The 21,565-nt window shown below is 41.8% G+C and overlaps 3 protein-coding genes across 4 annotated transcripts; 2 read left to right on the top strand and 1 right to left on the bottom strand.

The window, feature by feature from the left end:
- Window positions 1–1,703: 1,703 nt before the first annotated feature.
- On the top strand, window positions 1,704–12,772 carry lck (LCK proto-oncogene, Src family tyrosine kinase). Its single transcript, XM_084676577.1, has 13 exons — window positions 1,704–1,924; window positions 3,752–3,864; window positions 4,507–4,567; window positions 4,660–4,750; window positions 5,035–5,136; window positions 5,284–5,387; window positions 5,603–5,752; window positions 5,868–6,020; window positions 7,291–7,470; window positions 9,732–9,808; window positions 11,408–11,561; window positions 11,874–12,005; window positions 12,198–12,772. The coding sequence occupies exons 2-13, from the start codon at window positions 3,757–3,759 to the stop codon at window positions 12,401–12,403; spliced, it is 1,518 nt and encodes a 505-aa protein (XP_084532703.1). The 5' UTR covers window positions 1,704–1,924; window positions 3,752–3,756; the 3' UTR covers window positions 12,404–12,772.
- Window positions 12,773–12,860: 88 nt separating this feature from the next.
- Window positions 12,861–18,365, top strand: LOC146299831 (putative histone deacetylase 1-B). Its single transcript, XM_084676587.1, has 14 exons — window positions 12,861–13,017; window positions 13,958–14,070; window positions 14,182–14,299; window positions 14,440–14,514; window positions 14,639–14,777; window positions 14,965–15,106; window positions 15,298–15,390; window positions 15,507–15,615; window positions 15,753–15,893; window positions 16,296–16,404; window positions 16,597–16,727; window positions 16,963–17,130; window positions 17,294–17,351; window positions 17,438–18,365. Exons 1-14 carry the CDS (start codon window positions 12,966–12,968, stop codon window positions 17,463–17,465), a joined length of 1,476 nt encoding a protein of 491 aa, XP_084532713.1. The 5' UTR covers window positions 12,861–12,965; the 3' UTR covers window positions 17,466–18,365.
- tmem54a (transmembrane protein 54a) lies at window positions 18,212–21,433 on the bottom strand. 2 transcript variants are annotated; one of them, XM_084676598.1, is made up of 6 exons: window positions 21,306–21,433; window positions 20,121–20,320; window positions 19,824–19,883; window positions 19,280–19,471; window positions 18,964–19,095; window positions 18,212–18,863 (listed from the first exon to the last, which is right to left on the bottom strand). In XM_084676598.1, the coding sequence occupies exons 1-6, from the start codon at window positions 21,316–21,318 to the stop codon at window positions 18,723–18,725; spliced, it is 738 nt and encodes a 245-aa protein (XP_084532724.1). In that variant the 5' UTR covers window positions 21,319–21,433; the 3' UTR covers window positions 18,212–18,722. The 2 variants fall into 2 exon arrangements, with proteins under 2 accessions (XP_084532724.1, XP_084532732.1); XM_084676606.1 differs by lacking the exon at window positions 21,306–21,433 and adding an exon at window positions 20,445–20,509.
- Window positions 21,434–21,565: the final 132 nt, after the last annotated feature.

Here is a 21,565-nt window from a genome sequence, read left to right as displayed (position 1 = left end):
GCATTAAATTAATTATGCAACTTACAGCTTTTTCTTATGGAAAGTGCTGATGAAGAAAGTGTTTGTCCGTCTCTTCATAAACGGAGTGACTAAGTTCAGTTGAGTTCTGGATTTTAAGTATTTATCAATCTGCAGATTGGGAGAGAAAACCAGACCTCTGACAATAAATGACAACACAACACCAGGCTTAGGTCTCAATCAAGTCTCTCTCCGCTCTGAAAGACAGAGGACCATCTTTTATAGGGCACAAGAATGTAAACATAGATAGTGATAGTCAGGCAGTAATGACGTTACAACAGTCTCAGAGAAAGAGATTAACAGCTCCCAACACATGACCACTCAAACTACAGAGTTCATAGTTGGAGCTCTCCTTGTAGTCATGACAAGGACCATTTAGCCAGTACTTTCTCCTGATCTCAAACATCTATTAACCCTGACACATAGACACAATCTACTCTTATTAATAGCAAGCTTACATGAGAAAATACTAACTAGTATCCAATGGCTAGTTCTCTTAATTAGTGAATAATGTAAGCACACAGGAAATCTAAATTTCTTCCACAGTGCCCATGCCCTTATCTGCACAATCTTCACTTTCTCATAGGAGAAAAAGAAAACACTAAACTTCTAAACTTACCAACATAGAGGGCCAAACACTGTAAGTTAATATCCATAAAATGCTATTTCTGAATGTATTTATACACGTGGCAATGTTTAGTATGGGAAACTTGCTGCAGTTGTGCATTCACCTATTTTTGTACACTTCCTGTACATTTTTAGGCTGACTTCCTGTCATTACTGCTCTCGTAGTGCCTGCCACCGCAACGCTCACTACTCTGCATGCCAGAGTTACACCAGAGCAAAACATGTAACAGGGGATTTCATGTCTTTCGTCAGTTTACTGAGGCATCATTATTTGGTCCATTATAGTATGTTTCTCAGACACTTTTTCCAGTCTGTTCATGTACGTTCATCTGAAGGTTTGTGTGAATGTGTCGAATGTGTTTGTGTGTTTGTTTGTCAGAGTTTGTAGGTGAAAGTGTGTGTAACTATGTTATCAAAGTTAATGAAAAAAACAAACATCCAACCAATCCACCAACCAACCATCAAGCCATATATTGGGTTCAGCAATGACAAATGACACTGTTCTCGACACTGATCCCAGTCCAGGGCTTGGGAATCGTAGCTACCATTGGGCCTGTGTTGCATAGCTACTTATGATCATTTTCCGTCTCTTTTTATACTATAAAGTAATTGGAGAGTTGGAAAAATTTATTATTACAGAACAACAATGATGAACAGTGACTCGTTATTAGGTTCTTAATGACACAGATTTCATGTCAACTGTTTCATTGTGGTTTACTTACAGTCTCTTAAACAAAATGGTGTCCTTAGACGGTTTGACATTCCTCCTTTTTTAAATGTTTTGAACTAGTGGAACATTGACATGTAGACTCATGCTGTCAGAAAGGTGCTGTCCTGACCCACATACAGTGGATCCCAACGTTCCCTATGCTACCACACAGCTGCATGTCTAACACCTGCTGAACACACTGCAGATTAACTTCTCAACGACAGGAAGCCCTTTGGGTTGCTATCTCTCCGCAGAGATGTGTGTGTATCTGTGTGTGAATTTGTGTGTGTGTATGTATGTGTATGAGCCTACGTACAAGCGCACATCAGCACCATTTGAAGATATAGAATGAGTCGTTAAGAGGAGAAAAGACCTCGCGCTGCAGCATCTTGTACTTTCACTTTGCTTCACGCTTTATTTTGAGCTTTTCTTGAAATAGTTGTATTGTAAAATAGACTAGATTTATTCCAAACCATCCGAGGGTGATATTTTAGTCATGGGTGTACGTATACTGGTTACTGGCCACTGATACCACTGGATCCTGTTTGAGAGCACACTGGTCAAGTTGAGGTAAGAACCTGTCATGGAGAGCTTAGGAACAACCAGCACAATTAGGAAGGTCATTGAATTGTTACTATTGTGACATGACATATCACCAATTCAAACCTACCAACAGTTACATTTCTTTCTTTTTTATATGGTTTTAATATGGATTTCTTTGTTTTAGACTGATTGTGTAATTGATCTATTTTGATTGAAGCAATGAAAAATACCTGTTGACATTTACTAAATCAGCCGTTTAATGCAGAATAAAGGATTCCTACACTGAAAGGTAGTGAGACTTAAACAAACCCTAAAAACCTGTATCAAATAACAAGGTATTGTACAATCTTTGGGTTTGAAGGAGGCTGCTAATAAATGTGATGTAAATTGATGACTAATGGTAGAGCAAACATAAATACATAGGGGATGATTTTAAAATGTAGCCACGTTCATTTACTACCCATCTTGGCCATCAAACATTTTCCCAGACACTGCCTGACCAGTACACCACTAATGCCCTTGAAATGAAACTTTCTGGACTAGAATTTAGTCCTTTCAAAAGGAGAGCCACATGTGAATGTGACAAACCTTTTTGGAGGGAGGTTCTGTGAGTCCTCCAACAAAGTGACAGAACAGAGGCAGTATGGAAGTGACCAGAAGAAGACTCTCGCCATCCTCCATGGTCCCTCTCAGTGTCATCACTCAGAGTCCCGGTACAGGAGGCGGCTGTCACGGGGGGGGTCAGGTTTTTCCCCCAAACTGGCCAAAAAAGACCCCCTGCCAGATATTCTCACGGCTTTATGCCTGAGGCCACTGAGATTAGCCCACTGACCTTGTTGCACAAGCTGTCCAATGGAAGAGGAGTGAGCCTGAGAACCAATGTTCTAACAACGTGGCAGGGTAGAGCTGCACACACTGATCTCGTGCAGTCTGTGACAGGATTAGTACAATCATTTATATAATCACATTATTTCTCCAGGAATCTGAATTTGATACATATTTTATGTGAAGTTTTGTAATTATAAATCTTGGAGGATTCTGTGGAATGCGAAGTTATGTTACTGCAACATGAGCAAGTTCCACACTTTCCATTTGTAATGTTATGATACTTATGATTTCATTGTATATACTATATTACTTGTTTTTTTGTTTTTTTTTCATGACATTATTCTTAATTTTTTTTGTGTTCTTCAAATCTGTGTGTGGTCGAAATTCCTCCTTTATACATTGAGTTAAGGCCTAGCGCCTTAGACTCTGCAATTGAAGCATCTTAACATTTTACAAATCTGGGCATCTTACTGTGGACTGTTTGGTTTACTTGAATTTAAACGACATCTCAGATTTACAGTACATTTCATCTATCAGCTCTGCTTTGTTTTACCAAAGTTTGTTATCGTTCTGATTTTACTCTCAACAAAATGAGTTGTTCCATTCTTTGGTACAGTAATATGTTAAAATGCATTATTTGGGTTCAAAGTTGTTTACATTTACGCAAAAATACAAACATTTATTTGAAACACTTTATACTTATTTATTGAATCTGGGTTGAAATACTGTTGTAATTTATTTGAATTTGGACCTGCAGTTCTTAATTTACGAGAGGATGGTGAAATAATCCCATTAAATGACAAACTCTGATTGGAGATATAATGTAAAAGGTGATTTGGTCAGATGGATTAGTTGTTTTGCATTGTCAATGTAACATTACATTGTCTATGAATCATACATAGGAGCGTGAAGTCACACATTCCTCCAGTTAAAGTGTTTTATCCATCAAGCTTCGAACCAAAGCTTCATTTGTTTATCAAAATGTAACATTTCACAGATAAAAAAACCCAGTACACTGTATTCCAGAGAAAATGGGATGTAACTGCAGTTCAGACTATAATGATGAAGACTGGATAGAGAACCTGGATGAAGTGTGTGACCACTGCAACTGCCCAATTGCCCCCCAGTCAGTCAACACGGTGAGTGTGTGTATATGTGTGTGTTTGTGCATGTTTGTCTGAGTGTTTGTGTGTGATTTTTCACAATCGCTTTTGAGCGCTAGCACAAAGTGCTACAACACATAAGCAATGCATGTGACTTCAGGAAATTGAGTCCAATGTAAGGAAGAGGGTGTGATGTTTTTACATGGGGTGAAATGAATATCACAAATATGAGAGCAATTGATGTATTAATACACAACGTACTAATGTGACCTATGCAATCATGGTCTTTGGAATGAATGTTGTGCCCGGATGTTTGTGTAAGTCAGTGTTGCTTAGTGGGAATTTGTAACTTACACAGTTAGAGGGGAAGTTTCCCCTTGTGTGCCATTAATTGGGATTGCGACCATTCACCAATGTTCTGTATACTTCCGCCATACGAAATAGATATCCCAATTAGATTAGCATTAGAGGAGAATAACACATGTGCCTGCTGACAAGACCCACTGGGTTTGACCAAACACAAAAGAGAACTTCTGAAAGATACCAGTCTTCCAGATGTTTCTCTTCTTGAGCTAACATAGCTGAAAGGTGTCTGTCAAAAAAAAATTATCTTGTTGATGAGTGAAACACATTTGATGTTGTATATTTACGGTCACTTTCCAATTGTACCTTCACCAGTACACAGAGCAGCTGATCCCCTATGATCCGTATCACCAGCCTCCCACGTCCCCTTTACCAGGTACATCATAATGTGTGGATGTGGATAAGTGTGTGAGAGTCCATTCTTATTTTTGTGTTTGCAACACATCCACGATTATTTCTGTTTTGCAGATGATCTAATGATTGCCATATACAGCTATGAACCCAACCATTCTGAAGACTTGGGGTTTGAGAAAGGAGAAAGGCTGCGGATCCTCAATAAGTGAGATGAGAGAATTGGGCCATGGAAAGCTTTAAAGACAAAACAAAAACTGAACAAACTTTATAAAAAAAGATAAACCACTTTTCTTGGTTTTCCTGGCAGGTTTTTCAAGAAATCTACCCCCAAAAGTAGAAAAAAAAAAAAAAAAAACACTTACAGGAAGTCAAAGCCATGCATTGTACACTCCAGTGATGTGAATGTAGTTGCTGCAAGTAGTCAGTAAATAGAACATTCACTATTAATCATATTAAAATATGCTGATCTCTTGCTGCCTCTATCTCCAGAAATGACCCAGAGTGGTACTTGGCTGAGTCCCTCATCACCGGACAGAGGGGCTATATCCCACACAACTTTGTCGCCAGCCTAAATACCATGGAGACAGAGCCGTGAGTCACACCGGAAACACACAGCCGAACGCCACTCAAAAAACGCTTTGCTCAACCTCAACACTATCTCATGCTTGTCGAGTCGACTCCCTAAAGGTAAGGGATGTGGTTAGGTTCTGAAGCTGCACTGCCCTGTTTGCTCTGCAGATGGTTCTTCAAGAACCTCACCAGAAATGACGCAATGAGGCATCTGCTGGCCCCTGGGAACACACAGGGCTCCTTCCTCATCAGGGAGAGTGAGACAGCCAAAGGTATGTCGTCCTCTTTTTCCACTCAACTCAATTAGTGGTAATATGGTTGGAATTCCATCAAAACCCAATGCAATCTTGTTATGCTGTGCATTCACATGAATCTTTGCAAGTAGACTGCATTCACCATCTCATGCTTGCCCGATGTCCTCTGACAGTTAGGAGGGTGCGTTTCTAGATGAAAGAGGTTGATGAATGCTTGGCTCTCGGTGTTTCAGGCTCCTATTCCTTATCTGTGAGGGACTTGGACCACAACCAGGGTGAGACGGTCAAGCACTACAGGATCCGGAACCTGGACGAAGGTGGTTTCTACATCACCGCCAAAATCTCCTTCAGCTCCCTCAAGGAGCTGGTCCAACATCACATGCGTAAGAATCACCTAGAAACTGCCATTGGGGCTATCAAAACTCAACAAGATGAAGACAGAAGGGCGATGGACAAATATGTTTTCCAACCCATTGACCTGTCTGTGTTTGCCCACAGGTGAGGCTGACGGGCTGTGCACCCGGTTGCTGAAGCCGTGCCAGTCTAAGTTGCCCCAGAAGCCCTGGTGGCAGGATGAGTGGGAGGTCCCTCGCGAGTCCCTCGTACTGCAGCGCAAGCTGGGAGCAGGCCAGTTTGGGGAGGTCTGGATGGGTGAGTGTGTTAGCAGGTCACCAAGGTGTGTTGAGGGGTAAATGAGTGCTTGATTGTGCATGTGTGTAGGTTCTTTCGATGTTTAAACGGATAGGAATGCACGTGAGGAGCTATGGATGAGTGTGTACGTCTGTTCCAACAAGGGAAATGTGGTGACTATTGCTACTCAAAGCCACTGAGTCAGACTGGGTTTAAGTGGTTTGGATGTGTATACTCCACAGATGTCTCTGGCTTTGGCTGCAACAAGACCTTTAATGCAAAATTGTGTCTCATGTCTTCTCAAGACAGCTCTGTTAAAGTTCTATCAGAAACAAAAACCTTTTTGAATGACAGAAAACAGAAAACAATACGTTTTTTAGCAGCCCTACGAATGTGCAAAACCCTGTTGCTCAGCCTGGCTTTGGGCTGCGCGCCTGTCTGTCTTTCTCCCTGTCTGCCGGAATAGTCTCAGAACTGGGTTTACTGTGTTGTGCATGATTTCCTCACGCAAGCGATGTGACAAGGGCTTGTTTCAGCTGGTAAGGCCTCTTAGGATTGATGTTGAGTATTAGCAGTATTACACAAGACCAAGAGAAAGTAAGAGCTGCAATAGGGCACAAGCCACAAACACCATAAGTTACAAACCTCTCTAACCCGGGTTTATGATGAGGCTAGCATTACAAAAGGGTGAATGTCTGGTACATTATCTATTACCATTCCCCTGTTGAGATCACAAAATCAAACCTTAAATACCAGGATGAGGGCGTTGGTTGAGGTATATCTGCTCCTGTAATCTGAGCTCCTCTCACTCCAGGCTGTTTATTCTGTCATGCTGTCCATATCTACGTGTGCACGCAGTCCCACATTCTAAAAGAGCCCCAGTATCAGTAAAGCAAATATCCCTTCCTGTGTTTTTGAATTTTTCCCCCGTTTTTCTCTTTGCCCCCTGTGAGTGATCTTGGCAGGGGAATTGTTTGTCCTTCTTAGTCCAAGCAGCAGTGTGTTAATACTCCCTCATGATTGTTTTTCATGGTTGTCAGAGATTAAATAAAAGGCTCCCCACCCCCTTTTCAGTCTCATGATGTCCATAGCAGATAAAGAAAAAAAAAAAAAAAAGAATGCTTTCAATAATAAATAAAGTTGGTTCCATCACTGAGGCATTACAAATACAAATTGTGGATCCACCAGTTGTAGCCTATGTCAAACAATTGCCTAATTCTTTCGAGGATGAAAGTGAATGTCACCATTAGGTTCTAACAAATGTCAACTGCTGTTCTGTTCATTCTTCCAGGTGTGTACAACAACAACAGGAAGGTAGCAGTCAAGAGTCTGAAAGCAGGGACCATGTCCATGGCAGCTTTCTTGGCCGAGGCCAACATGATGAAGAGCCTGCAGCACGCTCGACTGGTCCGTCTCTTTGCAGTGGTAACCCAGGAACCCATCTACATCATCACAGAATACATGGAGAATGGTGGGTTGATTCGTCAGTGGTCCAAACCTCCAGTGGCAAGCCATTCCAAAGACAAAACAAGAGGAACGGGCATGATTATTGTCATTATTGCTTGTCCTACGTGTGTATTTACAGGACGCTATCAGAAGTTCAAGCTAATTTTCCAAGGAAGGATCAACTCATCGTAAATGATTGATGCAGTTTGTTAGTTTCGGTTCTTTTCAGTTGGTTTCTGTTGTATTCTCTGAACTTTCCCAGCAAGCTTCTGTCTGTGCCTGCCTCCGTCCCCCACATGTCTAACTCACAGTCCGCACCCCTGTCTCTGAACAGCACACAACGAGTCATTTAGATACTTAAAAAACACCTGGAGCTCACAAAGAGCAAAACTGTTTTCAAAGGGGCGGGCAATGTCATCAGCCATCATGATCGAACATGTTTACATGTTATCAGTACACACACAGCTCACAAAAGGCGGGACCTCTCTACTCTACCTCTCTACTGTACTTGTTGCATGTCCGTGTATGGTTCATGAGTCAGATTCCTTTCACAGGACAATGACTCTGCAGAGTTATCCAAACGTCATTTGGACCTCAGATGAGATTAGTTTATAGTTTGAATAGATAAGACGTGAAATAGAACACTACGGAACACGCCTTATGCTTTTGTGCCGTTTGATCATTAGAAACACATTACAGGTTTGTCTAGACTTTCCCAACATCTTTCCTCTCTTGCGTAGATACCACAGGCAATTTCCATTGTCTCTCAGTGAGCCTGTTGAATTCACTTCTCTGAGCTGATTTTCAAAGCAACAAAACTTTTACTTGTTTTCTCCAGACGTGTCTATGATGTCAACACACCAAGGGGAAGTCTGTCCCGGCTGGTCTGGGACAGAGGTGTCAAATAGGAGAGGGTGATTCACCGCCTCATTGTTCATTGAGAGGGCCCACCGACCCCCATTGGTGCTTGGCTTCATTCCAGAATCAGCACACCAAGCATACACATAAACATGCACATGCACTAGTGCGTCCACATACACAAACACGCACACAACCTGGGTCCAAGACAGACCCTCAGCCAGACTTTAAAAAACAGACACACCCAAGCCCCCACCTGCCGCACTAGACCTTTCAACCACTTACCATTAAAACTGCTCTTCCTTTCACTCTTTCAAACACACAACAAAGGCAACCTGTCTGTCTCTGTCACAAATCTAAAGGAAGACCTATAAAATGGTGGTCATGGTAACACGTTCACACAGAGTTAAGGCATTTATAACTAAATTGATTATTTAAAGGCAACACATTCAACCCCTTCATGTTTAAAAGATCAGAACGATGTAGGTGAAAACATGTTTTGAGGTGTTGCCTTTGTGTATGTTCCACTTTGTTCAGCAAAGGTTTTGTATTTTCCTTGGGAAGATTGTGCAGGAGAATAACAACACAGAGTACACAGAGAGATGCAGTCACTGGTGCAACAACAGCCTCAGTATGGAAGAGCTTGGAGGCCTGTGAATGGACGACCATTGTATGTTCCCATGAGAGCCCTGCAGAGCTCCAACAGTGGTTGAACATGAGCTGTCCCTTTGTCAGGGATCCACGTGTGGACAAATTCAATTGTGTCCTCTGTTGTTGTCACTGTTGTCAACAGAAAAGGAAGAACGGATGTTCCCATCTTCTCAATTTGTCCCTCTATTTTACCAGTGAAGATAATACAACCGGGGGAAAATAACGGGCGTGGCACCCTTATGTCCCTCAGCAACCTCAACTATTACTTATTTTTCTCTCAGACTTCAAAGGAATCTGTCTAGAATAAAGCAGAGGAGCCGTTGCCCCTTTACTTGCACAGTCTTTCCTATTTTCTTAAGGCATTTCCTGTGGATAGACTTGGCTGGCCTGACTTGGGTCCCATGGTATTGTTCTGCCCTAATCAAACAATGCAAAGAGCAAGGAGACGTGGCCTGTTGGAAGAGGCCATGCATCACCTTGAATGATGGAAAGCTCACTTCCTGCAAATGTTATGATCCCTGATTTAAACATCTATTCTTGGTCTTTATCAGCTATTTATGTCCAGGATGTACTGTTACTTGGAGTGTCACTGACTTACTTTAAAATAGCTGTAACTCCACATGAACATGTCTAACGTCATAGAATTATTTTCAAATGAAACATTTTGAATGCTTTGCCTAATGACTAATGTCCTTTGACATACGGGTATTTTCAACAAATGTCCGATTCTTATAGCTACAGCTGTTGTGCTAATGATTGGATCTCATTGTCTCACAGGTAGTTTGGTGGATTTCCTCAAGACAACTGAGGGGGGCAATCTGCCCATTAGCACCCTAATCGACATGGCCTCACAGGCAAGTCACGCATCTCTTCATTACTACGCCATGTTCATCTAATTCTATCTTGGCTCCTGTCTCTCACTAAGTATACCTTTCAGTTGTAATCATGATCTTGTAATTACCGGCCGTCATAATCTGCCTGGTAACAATAGAGACCTGTGTGCGTGAGGCAGGGTTTCAGAAATAACACGCAGCTAGACACCTTCACACAAATATAATTGTGTCATGCTTTAAAGGTTTCAAACCACACACCATGAAGTGAATGCCGTTCCATAGAGACACAGCTGATGATACACAGCCATCACCAAAATATAGGTGCATTACAAGCGTTGACATTTATTTTAATTGAGACCTAGTAGAGTAAACATTATTTACAGTACATTAACTCTGGCTGTCAGAAATGGGGGTCAACACAGTTCATATGCAGGTTTAATTAAATTGTCGTTGAATGAGAACATCTAATTACCCTTAAACCTAATTGTTGTTTGCTAATTAAATGTTATGCTACCATGCTATAACTTTGCTTTAAGAGACAACGTAAGAGATACAAGCAGGTGTAATTTGGGTCAAAATTCCAAAGATTAGATAAAGGTCACAGTTGGTCAACTCTCAAAGACAACTTCACAGCATCTCAGTGACGGTCTGAGGGGATGGAGGATAGACTATGGTTTCTCTGTAGAGGTGTTACGAGGGGAAACCTCCCTGAGCTATGGAGCGAACACTGCATCCATTCAACATGGAACTCATTTGGTTAGGGACCATGTTCATCATGGGATTGATTTAGAATTCAAATGAGCACTGTCCAAAGTGACTCACTGTTACCAGTGAAAATTGTCACTGAGTTGCTTCAGAGGAGCTCTGTCTGTCTTGGGGAACTGTTCTTTCCCACTGCTGGAGGTTAGAGTGTGTGGGACAAAACTACTTGTGTTTACCCACAAAAAAGCATGTGACTTAATATGAACCATAACACAACATCCACCCTAAAGCAAAGGAATGAAATGGAGATGCTCTCTCTGGTTCCGGCGTGGTGCATGATGAGGAGCTAAAGTACATACTCCACACGCACATCTCAGTTTCCTGCCAAGGGACTTGGGGCCCCATGACGCCAATCTGTGAGATTCTCACTATGCACATCTGCCCCCACAACTCTCACACACAGACATACATTCAATATACACAGATTATGGGGGGAGGGGGGGAGCAGTTATATACTCTCTGTCAGGTACATTCTCACTTTCAAAATATACCTCTTAACTCCCTCGTCCTTTGCGTGAGTCCTCTTATGGCAATGATTCTTTGATTCACTCACAGTCAGTAGCCTATGTTCTGTCTGATATCATTTTCTCACCTATGACACCAACACCCTTGTATGACTCAAGTCGGATGTGCCCACACAGCTGAGGTATGAGAGACAGGATAGAGAGTTGCCTGTTGTATGTCCTCAGACTGGTCTGCCAGAGAAAACTAGGTGGAGCACAGATGTGAGGAGCACAGACCTGACCTGGGGAAGTGAGAACCTCCCTGTCACAGGAATCTCGCTCCGTCTGTCTGACACACAAAAACACAAAAGCACACATGCACCGTTCTTTTCTAATGACACTCTGCCCCTTGTAGGTTGCTGATGGCATGGCCTACATCGAGGAGAAGAACTACATTCATCGGGACTTACGAGCAGCCAACATTCTGGTGTCCGATGAGCTCATCTGTAAGATTGCTGACTTTGGACTGGCAAGACTCATTGAGGACAATGAATACACTGCCAGAGAGGGTAATGAGACTATCACATTCCATTATGTTTAACAAACTTACAATGCAATAATCTTCAAGGAACACTTGAGATCTGTGCAGAGAGAACAACATGTAATCTGTACTGTGTCTCCACCATGTGTTCTAACTATGTACTTCAGATCTTCTGTATTTTCTACAGGCACTATTGCTGTGTTGCTTCGCATAAAGGTGTCGGCTAAATTAATGAGATTACATTACATTTATGCATTTAGCAGACACTTGTATTCAAAGCGACTTCCAAAAGATAGAGATAGAAATGTTCAAAAATTGTTATTTCATTCTTTCTTCTCAGGTGCAAAGTTCCCCATCAAGTGGACAGCACCCGAAGCTATAAACTATGGCACCTTCTCCATAAAGACAGATGTGTGGTCTTTCGGGATCCTCCTGACAGAGATAGTAACGTATGGACGTATACCTTACCCAGGTAGGTCACTCATATTCCATCCTAAACAAATAGCTCATATTTGGTCAATAAAGTGGGTCACACTGACTTACATTTCTGACTACTATTTCTGATGTTGTCTATAGTTCAAACTGACTTCCCTAATTTATGTACTGCAATAATGCCAAACTCATCACCACCAACACTGGCATGTTACTGTCTTACTGTGGTCAGGCATGAGTAATCCTGAGGTCATCCAGAATTTGGAACAAGGCTACCGTATGCCCCGACCCGAGAATTGCCCAGAGGGCCTCTACAACATCATGGGTCTGTGCTGGAAGGAGAACCCGGAGAACCGGCCCACCTTTGAGTACCTAAGGAGTGTCTTGGAAGACTTCTTCACGGCCACAGAGGGGCAGTATCAGGAGCAGCCTTGCTGAGACAGACTGATAGACAAGCTGAAACAGACTGAGAAAAAAGTGTCACGCATGACTTAGATTGGAGCAGCAGTGACAAGGAAAAAATAAGAATGAAATGTTGCTCCTGAATATCTAGCACAAGTCTTCCAAGTACACGATGGTGTGCCATCTGATAGATACAAAAAGACAAATAAAGTCAATCCAGTGCGTGGTCTGAAAGTGTAAATAAATCCTTTAATTTTATTTTTTATTTTTTTGCTGTGAATTCAGTTAGTTTTGTTTTGCTGTTTCATCTGTAATGTAAAAAAAAAAACATTGCATGTAATGCATGCAACCTACAAAAAAAAATGAGGTCTTCTGTCTGTCAGAACAAGATAATTTTCTTTAAATAAAATTGAAACAAATTTAAAGTTTTCTTGTTTGTTGTGGCGGGATTTATCTGCAACGCCCACTTGTTTCCGACCTAGTCTTGATTGGTTCAAGGCCGGTTCGACAAAGTATCTGCTTCAAAGTGGTAGTATCACCACTGCCGTTGTATTCACTGTGGTTGTGTGTGTGTGTGTGTGTGGTAAAAGAAGCTAAAATGGCGCTGAGTTCTCAAGGAACAAAGAAAAAAGTTTGCTACTATTATGATGGTATGTATTAATGTTTGTATCAGATTATTGATCATATGCTAAATAAGTCGTACAATTTGTTAAGGGGGTCCAGGAAATTGTTCTAAATATTCGGTATTGCTAGCATGCTGCTAGTAAGCTATATCTAGCTAGCCTACCTAGCTAGGTTAGACGCGCAAGCTTTCTCATGCAGCATCCCTTGTCGTGCATTGTATCCCAGCTAGCCGGTTAGCGAACTCATACATCAAATAGCTACGTTCTTAAAAATTTACATTATTTATAATTAAGTATTCCCAACGATGGTTTGCTTGTTTACTAAATACCCGGTTGCTCAGCTGGCTAGCTAAATGGAACAAAAGGCGTGCAAGCACAATATGTTAACATCCATAGTTAGCATGCTAGCACCAGCCAGTATCACAAGCTACCGGGATTCGTCTATTTTCAGAAAATGTTCCATGGAACAGTGAATACTGTTACGTTTTAGTTGCATATCGTAATGTTTCACTCCTGATTCACTGTCATATACGTGTACAAATTATGAGGGAAGTTACATTCCATTAAAATGCATTCTGTACATTTAGCAGGGAATGTTTTTGCTTCAAGAAATGACTACTAATTTATTTTAATCACAGATGTCATATTTGCCCTTTAGACTAAAGATAGTTATTGCAAGATTACCCTAGTAGTTCAATTTGTCTCCACATTACTGCATTTTGAGTCATTTTACCGTCAAAGTTATCAATTAATTCGGCCTAGTTTATTGTAGGGAATCTGATTCTAATGATCTAGATCTAATGTTAATGGTCTGAAATAATCTTATTGTACGGGCACGTGTTTCACTTGTGTACCATTATGAATTAAGATTTTTGGGGGCCTGTTTTAGATGTAATCAGCTGATTAATTCATAATTTAACAGAAGACATATGAGCTCATCTGTAAGATGTATAATTCTTTTTTGCAGGGGATGTTGGTAATTACTATTATGGCCAGGGTCATCCAATGAAGCCTCACCGAATTCGCATGACACACAACTTGTTGCTGAACTATGGCCTATACAGAAAGATGGAAATATATGTAAGTAATTCAAATCATAATTGTTGTAGGGCTTTTGAAGGCCACTCAAGTCAACCACACTGGCTAGATTTTAAGTATCTGTAACAAGTTTATTTTTTGTTTGCTTTATAGCGACCTCACAAAGCCAATGGTGAGGAGATGACCAAGTACCACAGTGACGACTACATCAAGTTTCTGCGCTCCATCCGGCCAGACAACATGTCAGAGTACAGCAAACAGATGCAAAGATGTAAGTTTGATTCTTAGACTAGTGACACTTAAGTAATGACCATTAGCCTGTAAACACCATCATAACATAAATTAAATGATGAAACCAATATCAGTAATAGCGTACTTAAATAAAATATCCAAATTGTAATTTTTTCACAGTTAACGTCGGAGAGGACTGTCCTGTATTTGATGGCTTGTTTGAGTTCTGCCAGCTTTCAACAGGGGGCTCTGTTGGTAAGTGTATGGCAGACACGTATACATATGACTATTCTCTACACCAGATCCCCAAAAATGTAATTGGTTCCATTGATGTTGCTTACATTAATGTTGATGTTCTGACCCGTTTGTTGGTGTGTAGCCGGGGCAGTGAAGCTGAATAAGCAGCAGACAGACATAGCCATTAACTGGGCTGGAGGCCTGCACCATGCCAAGAAGTCTGAGGCCTCCGGGTTTTGCTACGTCAACGACATAGTGCTAGCCATTCTAGAGCTGTTGAAGTAAGTACAAACAGCCCTTTCACTGTCACTGAGTTTAAAGGTGGGAGAGAGGCGGTGGATGCTTTCTCTCTCAATAAACATTCATGTGGGTGTTGGTAGACCCGATTTAAGAGATACATTTATTTTATCAGACAGACAAGTAATCAAGGAGTGGTTAATCGTTCATGTCAATGCTATGCACTTTTAGGTACCACCAGAGGGTGTTGTACATAGACATTGACATCCACCACGGTGACGGGGTTGAGGAGGCCTTCTACACCACAGACAGGGTGATGACGGTGTCCTTCCACAAGTATGGAGAGTACTTCCCTGGTACTGGTGACCTGCGGGTGAGTCTGGGCATTGGTCTCAACAGATCAGCGAGGGTGGGTATTAGCTCAGTGGTAGAGCAGTTGACAGCAGATGATTAGGTTTGCAGGTTCAAATCACCCCTGGACGTCACTTTAGATAAAAGTGTCTGTTAAAAGTGTTACTGGTGTAAAGTATCTTTGATGGTGACTGTGTGTTGTCTCTCCTTCAGGACATTGGTGCGGGGAAGGGCAAGTACTACGCTGTGAATTACCCTCTGAGAGATGGAATAGATGACGAGTCTTATGAAGCTATATTCAAGCCTGTAAGTTTACACATGTCATTTTTTTTCCTGTAAAATGGCCTGTTTTAAAGCCTGTGGTAATTGCCTCTTGTTGACCACATCTAAGGTGTTACTTAACCATGCATGTGTGTTTCTAGATCATGGCTAAGGTGATGGAGATGTACCAACCCAGCGCTGTGGTTCTTCAGTGTGGGGCCGACTCTTTGTCAGGGGACAGGCTGGGCTGCTTTAACCTCACCATCAAAGGTAAGGCAGCACAAGGACAAAAAGGTGTTCCTCAACTTGGGTTGTGGCCATTGAGTCGAGACTTGTGGTTTGCTTTCTTGTCATCTCAGCTGTTTCTCATGATGTCATCTGTTTTTATTGCACGCTCTTCTGTCCAGGCCATGCCAAGTGTGTAGAGTACATGAAGAGCTTCAACCTTCCCCTGCTGATGCTGGGTGGGGGTGGGTACACCATCCGCAATGTAGCCCGCTGCTGGACCTATGAAACTGCTGTGGCTCTGGACAGTGTCATCCCCAACGGTGAGTCTGCTGGAATTTGGCCTCCATCAGGTTTTCAATCAAACGTCATCAACTATATTGACGGGTGTCATCACGTCGCACGTCAGGATTGCTTCCTCCCTCACTTGCTCCCTCTGGGGTTCAAACTAGGGTCCTCGTACTCACGCAAGGACCACCTTTCAGAAACAGTTGTTTTGTTAGCTATGCTGCCAAAAAGCTAGCAGTGGATGTGAGTGAGTTTAACCAATTCAACTCTGTTACGCATAAAATATAGTTTGTCACATGTATTGAGATCCAGTGATGATACAATTCAAAACTTTACTAGCACATTTAAGTACATTGTTGGGTTGTTTATGAGGATATTGGGGTATGCACAAACTGCCAGTGCTGTGCTGGAAGTATTTGAATGCTTTCTTTCCATAGAACTTCCATACAATGACTACTTTGAGTACTTTGGGCCAGACTTCAAGCTGCACATCAGCCCCTCTAACATGACCAACCAGAACACCAATGACTACCTGGAGAAGATCAAGTGAGCACCTCTCCCTCTTTGTTCTGTGTTCTTATCGCTGTCCCACCACTCCAAAAAGTTACACAAGTCACTAGGTTGTAACATGCACCTACAGTGAGACATCATTTATATAGCATCAAGGCCATATGACAGCGAGCATCAGGTTATTTGTCAAGCTTACCTACCTCTGTGAATATGTGTGTGTGTGTGTAGGCAGCGTCTGTTTGAGAACCTGCGCATGCTGCCCCATGCTCCGGGGGTGCAGATGCAGGCCATCCCAGAGGACGCAGTGCAGGAGGACAGTGGAGACGAGGAGGAGGAAGATCCCAACAAACGCATCTCCAGTAAGCAAGACCCCCCCCCCCACGCACACACATTGTGCTGATTAAGACCGTTTTGGAAAATGTGAATTTCCTGCTGCAGGAGAATACCAAGCCTGTATAACACAATTTTATTTTTTTTACATAGAAACGGTGTATAACATTTTCCTCTTGCAGTTGTGTGTGTGTGTGTGTGTGTGAGACATCTCCAGCAGTGAAATGAAACATGTCTTCTCCTGTTGTGTGTGTGTGTGTTTAGTCCGGGCTCATGATAAGAGGATAGCGTGTGAAGAGGAGTTCTCTGACTCTGAAGACGAGGGCCAGGGTGGTCGCAGAAATGCAGCCAGCTTCAAGAAAGCCAAGAGAACAAAGACCGAGGAGGAGAAGGAGGGAGAAGAGAAGAAAAGTGAGGAGAAAAAAGAAAAAGGTATCTTTAACCAATTTTATTTCTCATAATTCTCAGTATATTTCCATATGATGGGGAACAATTTGGCAGTTCAGTCAAGTTTGTCATCCTTAATGTCTGACCTCTCATTGCATACGTATGCAGCAATGTTTAATGGATGAATTGATGGATCGCTTTGTTCTAGCTGAAGTAAAAGAAGAGGAGAAAGTGCCGGAGGAAGAAAAGATGGACACCTCAAAGGGGTAAGCAAATGTTCCACACACACCTGTCACTCATTTCACAAGACGTACTCAAACTGTGGACTCAACTCCTGCTCTATCTCCAACAGGCCAAAAGAAGAGTCCAAGACTCCTTGAAATCCTTCCCCAGCCCTGCATAACCCCAATACAACTATGATGAGACGTATGTCTTTGGACCAGTCTATTTACTGGTTGCTGCAATGGGAATCCCGGAAGGACTATACATTTTAACACATCCTGCCCCTTCAGATTTGAATGGGCTATATGTTTTTTTCTAGAACACATTTAAAATATTACTGTTTAAGGACTTAAAAGTAAAATTGTGTTTTTTTATAAGTACTCCTATGTTTTTGTATGCTTTGTTAGTGTTTTTGGTAGTCTCTCGGTTTAATAATTTTTATCTACTATGATACATGCTTTCATCAAAGCACTTCTATATAAAAAGGCCAGCCACAGTAATACTTTTTATATATCTAACCGGATTTAATTTATTTAAATCATGGATATGTCGCCACCCTTCTAGCAGTCCCTCCCTGTTACTGTGTACCAAGTCCCACATTGGTCCTGTGCCTTGTTAAGATGCAGCTGGAAACATTACACTTAGGTCCACTTCTCAAACATGTTTTTGCAAAATCTCCGGTCTTCCCCAAGTCAATGGAGATGAGTACAAATTCAAGAAACTGAACTGCTTTTTACAGTATTTAAATTGATCTTGTAAGAGACTTCCTACCTTTTTAGGACTAAAATATGGATTCTAAGGGAGTTGTGTGTTCTAAGGGAGGTGGAACTTCAATTAACTTTCCTTTCAGATGGGTTTTTTGAAAGTGCATGAATTTATGTTCAGTTTAAAAATGGAGACCAAGTTAGTTAGAACACATTCATTGTTGTATATATATTTAGTATAATTCAACAACAAAAAAATTCCCCACAACAGTGCTTTGAATATTTCATATTCGTTTGTGAAGGACTACACTCTGTATGATCATCCTTTAGACACCAATAAAAAAAGTAATTATATTCATTGTTTTGGTGCTATATTATTACAACAATAAATGTATAAAATGGAAAACGGTTATGTTATACTTGTAAGTTTTAAAACATACTGGCAAACCAAATTCTAAAACTACTATGGCAGCATTACATTTGTATGGATAAGTTGGTCTGGCTGGAATGTTTTTCATAAAAAATAGTAACAATACCTGTGTAACATACGACAGTGAACATGCCATGCAGGGTTAAACACATCCAATCCTGTGACTTGGCCCTGCCAAAACTCCAGATCTACCCTCTGGAGTCGCAAGGAAATCTAATGGTCAGAGAGTTGAGAGACACCAATGATAAGAGTTTCCAACCTAGCCATGTAGGTTTGCTGGTTCAGACCCAGTCATTCAATTCGTTAGGTGAGTCAGGCCCCAGCAGCTCATGCTGTTCTGCTGGCTGGGGTTCAGGTTCTGGCATTTCTGGTTCTAACTCTGGAGGAGATGAGGACATTTCAACAGATCTGCCTATCCGCACCTGCAACAAAAAAACTGGATGTGTGAAAGATGACTGGCTGCACACACACCAGCTACAGTAACAATACACACACACACACACATCAGTCACGATGGCCTACCTTTTTGGCATTGACTGCCTTCTTTCTACAGAACCGTAGGAAAAATGTGCAGACTGCAAAGCAGCGTCCAGAGAACACCACCTCCACCACACACATCACGATGAGAGGCACCCACAGGATCACAGTGGTCCCCTGGCATGGGACAGTGGCCCACAGATTAGCTCCTTCATTCTTCCAATATAGGAATCCTTAATAATACTTAAGTCTTCACTGAGAAGAATCTTGCGATAACATTCAAGAAAGTGACATTTTATTTCCTCACAGATGTTGAAAACCTGATGGATGACGTTAAAAGGGCTCTCGTTTTTAGACTCACATAAATACGGGTTGGGTCAAAAGGGCACTCGTTTGTTATGCTGGAGTAGCCGATGGCATCAGGGAATTTGCAGTGTGCCAGCAGGCTTTGTCCACGATACAGGATGGCCCTTACCATGGCCCAGAACAGCCCCACAATGGAGGCCGAAGCCAGGAGGCCTGCCAGGAAGCTGAGCACCAACAAGAACCACATCTGGAAGAGGGCAAAGGTCAAAAGGGAAATCATATTGTTATTTTTGTATAATCATTAGGAAGGATCACTATATTTCCTGATTTGCATATGTATTATTCCTAGCCTCTATTTGCAAATGCATACAAATATATTTGAATGTAGTTTTGTCTTAAGAAAAGACACTGTCGCCCCCTGAAACTAGTTGTAAATCCATGTCAATCCTTAACCCACACGTTGAGAATCACATCACAGAATAACATCCTCTGAGATATTATGCGCTGCCAGTACTGTGAAGTATCTAGACATGTTCCTGACAAGTGGAGAGATGTAATTATTGGGAAGCTGCATAAGGGAGAAAGAGAGCCATGTTCACCATAATCTTGTTTTTCTTGTTTTTGGAGAGAACAATAGCAGCTATTCCAGCGATGATGCCCTGAAGGATACAGAAGGTAATACACAAATAAGACTGTTCCTATTTGCTACAAGGAATGCAGCTGTTCAAACAAAACACTACAAACTTCATCCATGACCATAAAACTATTGATGCTGTTCCATTTAGTTAGAAAATGATTCTCTGTGGCTACAATGACTCCATAAAGTGAAATACTATTCAATTTTATCATTCAAATCATTGTTGAAAATGCTAAATTATCAGAAGACTGCAACTCACCACTAGGCCTGCCATCAAGGAAATCACGTTTGCGACAGCATACGTCCTGATGCGACGGGGATGGGGGTGCACGTTGACGTACCGAAGCACTGCACCGTGTACCAACGCTCCCAGCAGGAAGTTAACATGACCCACCAGTACCAGGCCCAGCCCCATCTTCATCAGGGCTTTGCTGTCCTTCAGGCTGGCACAGCACACACCTAGAAAGGGAGAGTGTGGGGGGGGGGGGCAGGCTTTCATGAACAAATATTGACAACACAGGTAGTGGTTTTATTAATTGCAGGACACAATTGCCTCTTCGATGCTTAAAAGGTCACAGTCTACCTAAGATTTTAGTCTATTTGCTACCCAAAGGTCATCATGCATTCTGTGCTGGTAAAATGCCTACAAATTCTTGGATCTGTAAAAAAAAAGGAAAAAGAATGGTACATTTACTGAGTAGACAGCAGTGTGGGAGGTGACAAGGTGTGTTATTATTAAGGAGAAAATCAGGTTAGAGAGGTGTCATATAGTGTCAACACACCAAGAGGGAGTGTAGGACAGCAGGGGTCCAGGTGAAGGAGAAGCAACAACACAGGCTTAATACAAGGTCATGTATAGCAGGCCACACCTTGTTATAGACCATATGTGTGTATGAGAAGGCAGGTGGACTTGTGTAAAGGAACTGAAACCCCCTCCATCCCCCTAAGGCAAACAATCACCAACAGGTCTGGTTACAATCCTACCACAAAAACGGCACAGAGACTAAGATCAGGACATTTAGGGAATCACTCCAGTACTGAGGAGGTGAGTTTACATTGCAGTGGCATGCCATTACTGTATTGCATTGCCTATGGTGCAGTTATGTCAAGAGTCTATCCGATTTGGTGGAAACCTTTTCAATTTCAGTTAATGTAATTCAAGGATAAAGGTTCATAGACAAAATCATATAATTTCCTGGGTTAACCCACTTCGATGTTAAAATAATATACGTAGTTGTTGACTTTTTATCACGCTAAAGACATTTGTGACTTCACTGCATCACGTGTCAGTTGCGTTTGCATGATTACAGAGTTCTCAAATTCCAATTTCAACTGCAATTCTGCTTGTCCCGACCCCGCCCAGAAAAGTTACAGCTTGTATCTTGATTGTAGTTATTTGTTGAAATATAATCCATGGATATTCACAAAGTCGCATTAAACTCACCTGAGTTTACCATATTGTCTCTTCTGTTGTTTCTTAAATCATCTTAAGAAGATTTTATGAAGCTATTTGACCCGTAGAACATCGTCGCTCTATCCTTTGTTCGTTCTACCTTCCTTTCTTTCCGCCCCACCTGTTGGCTGACAGCAGAGCGCAAACTCCGCCTTGCTCTTACGTCTGGTACATACTACGCCCCGCCTGTTAGACTACCTGTTTAAATGTATAGTCTGTCAAAAACCTCATTCATAGTCAAATAGACAGCC

Source organism: Hypomesus nipponensis, chromosome 3 (genome assembly GCF_054491055.1).
Source record: "Hypomesus nipponensis isolate SF chromosome 3, ASM5449105v1, whole genome shotgun sequence".
In the NCBI taxonomy this organism is placed as follows: domain Eukaryota; kingdom Metazoa; phylum Chordata; class Actinopteri; order Osmeriformes; family Osmeridae; genus Hypomesus; species Hypomesus nipponensis.
The sequence above is the reverse complement of the archived record's forward strand: the minus strand, read 5'-3'. Positions and strand labels throughout refer to the sequence as shown.

Bases quoted from the DNA above. Each gene is read 5' to 3' on its own strand.
- lck (XM_084676577.1), top strand. From the start codon at position 3,757: ATGGGATGTAACTGCAGTTCAGACTATAATGATGAAGACTGGATAGAG. The intron at 4,751-5,034 runs GTGAGATGAGAG...CTCTATCTCCAG, and splicing joins AGGCTGCGGATCCTCAATAA to AAATGACCCAGAGTGGTACT. The intron at 9,809-11,407 runs GCAAGTCACGCA...TGCCCCTTGTAG, and splicing joins TAATCGACATGGCCTCACAG to GTTGCTGATGGCATGGCCTA.
- LOC146299831 (XM_084676587.1), top strand. From the start codon at position 12,966: ATGGCGCTGAGTTCTCAAGGAACAAAGAAAAAAGTTTGCTACTATTAT. The intron at 14,300-14,439 runs GTAAGTTTGATT...ATTTTTTCACAG, and splicing joins CAGCAAACAGATGCAAAGAT to TTAACGTCGGAGAGGACTGT. The intron at 16,405-16,596 runs GTGAGCACCTCT...GTGTGTGTGTAG, and splicing joins GACTACCTGGAGAAGATCAA to GCAGCGTCTGTTTGAGAACC.
- tmem54a (XM_084676598.1), bottom strand. The intron at 19,884-20,120 runs GTGAGTTGCAGT...TGTATCCTTCAG, and splicing joins CCTTGATGGCAGGCCTAGTG to GGCATCATCGCTGGAATAGC. The intron at 18,864-18,963 runs GTAGGCCATCGT...TTTTTGTTGCAG, and splicing joins AGGCAGTCAATGCCAAAAAG to GTGCGGATAGGCAGATCTGT.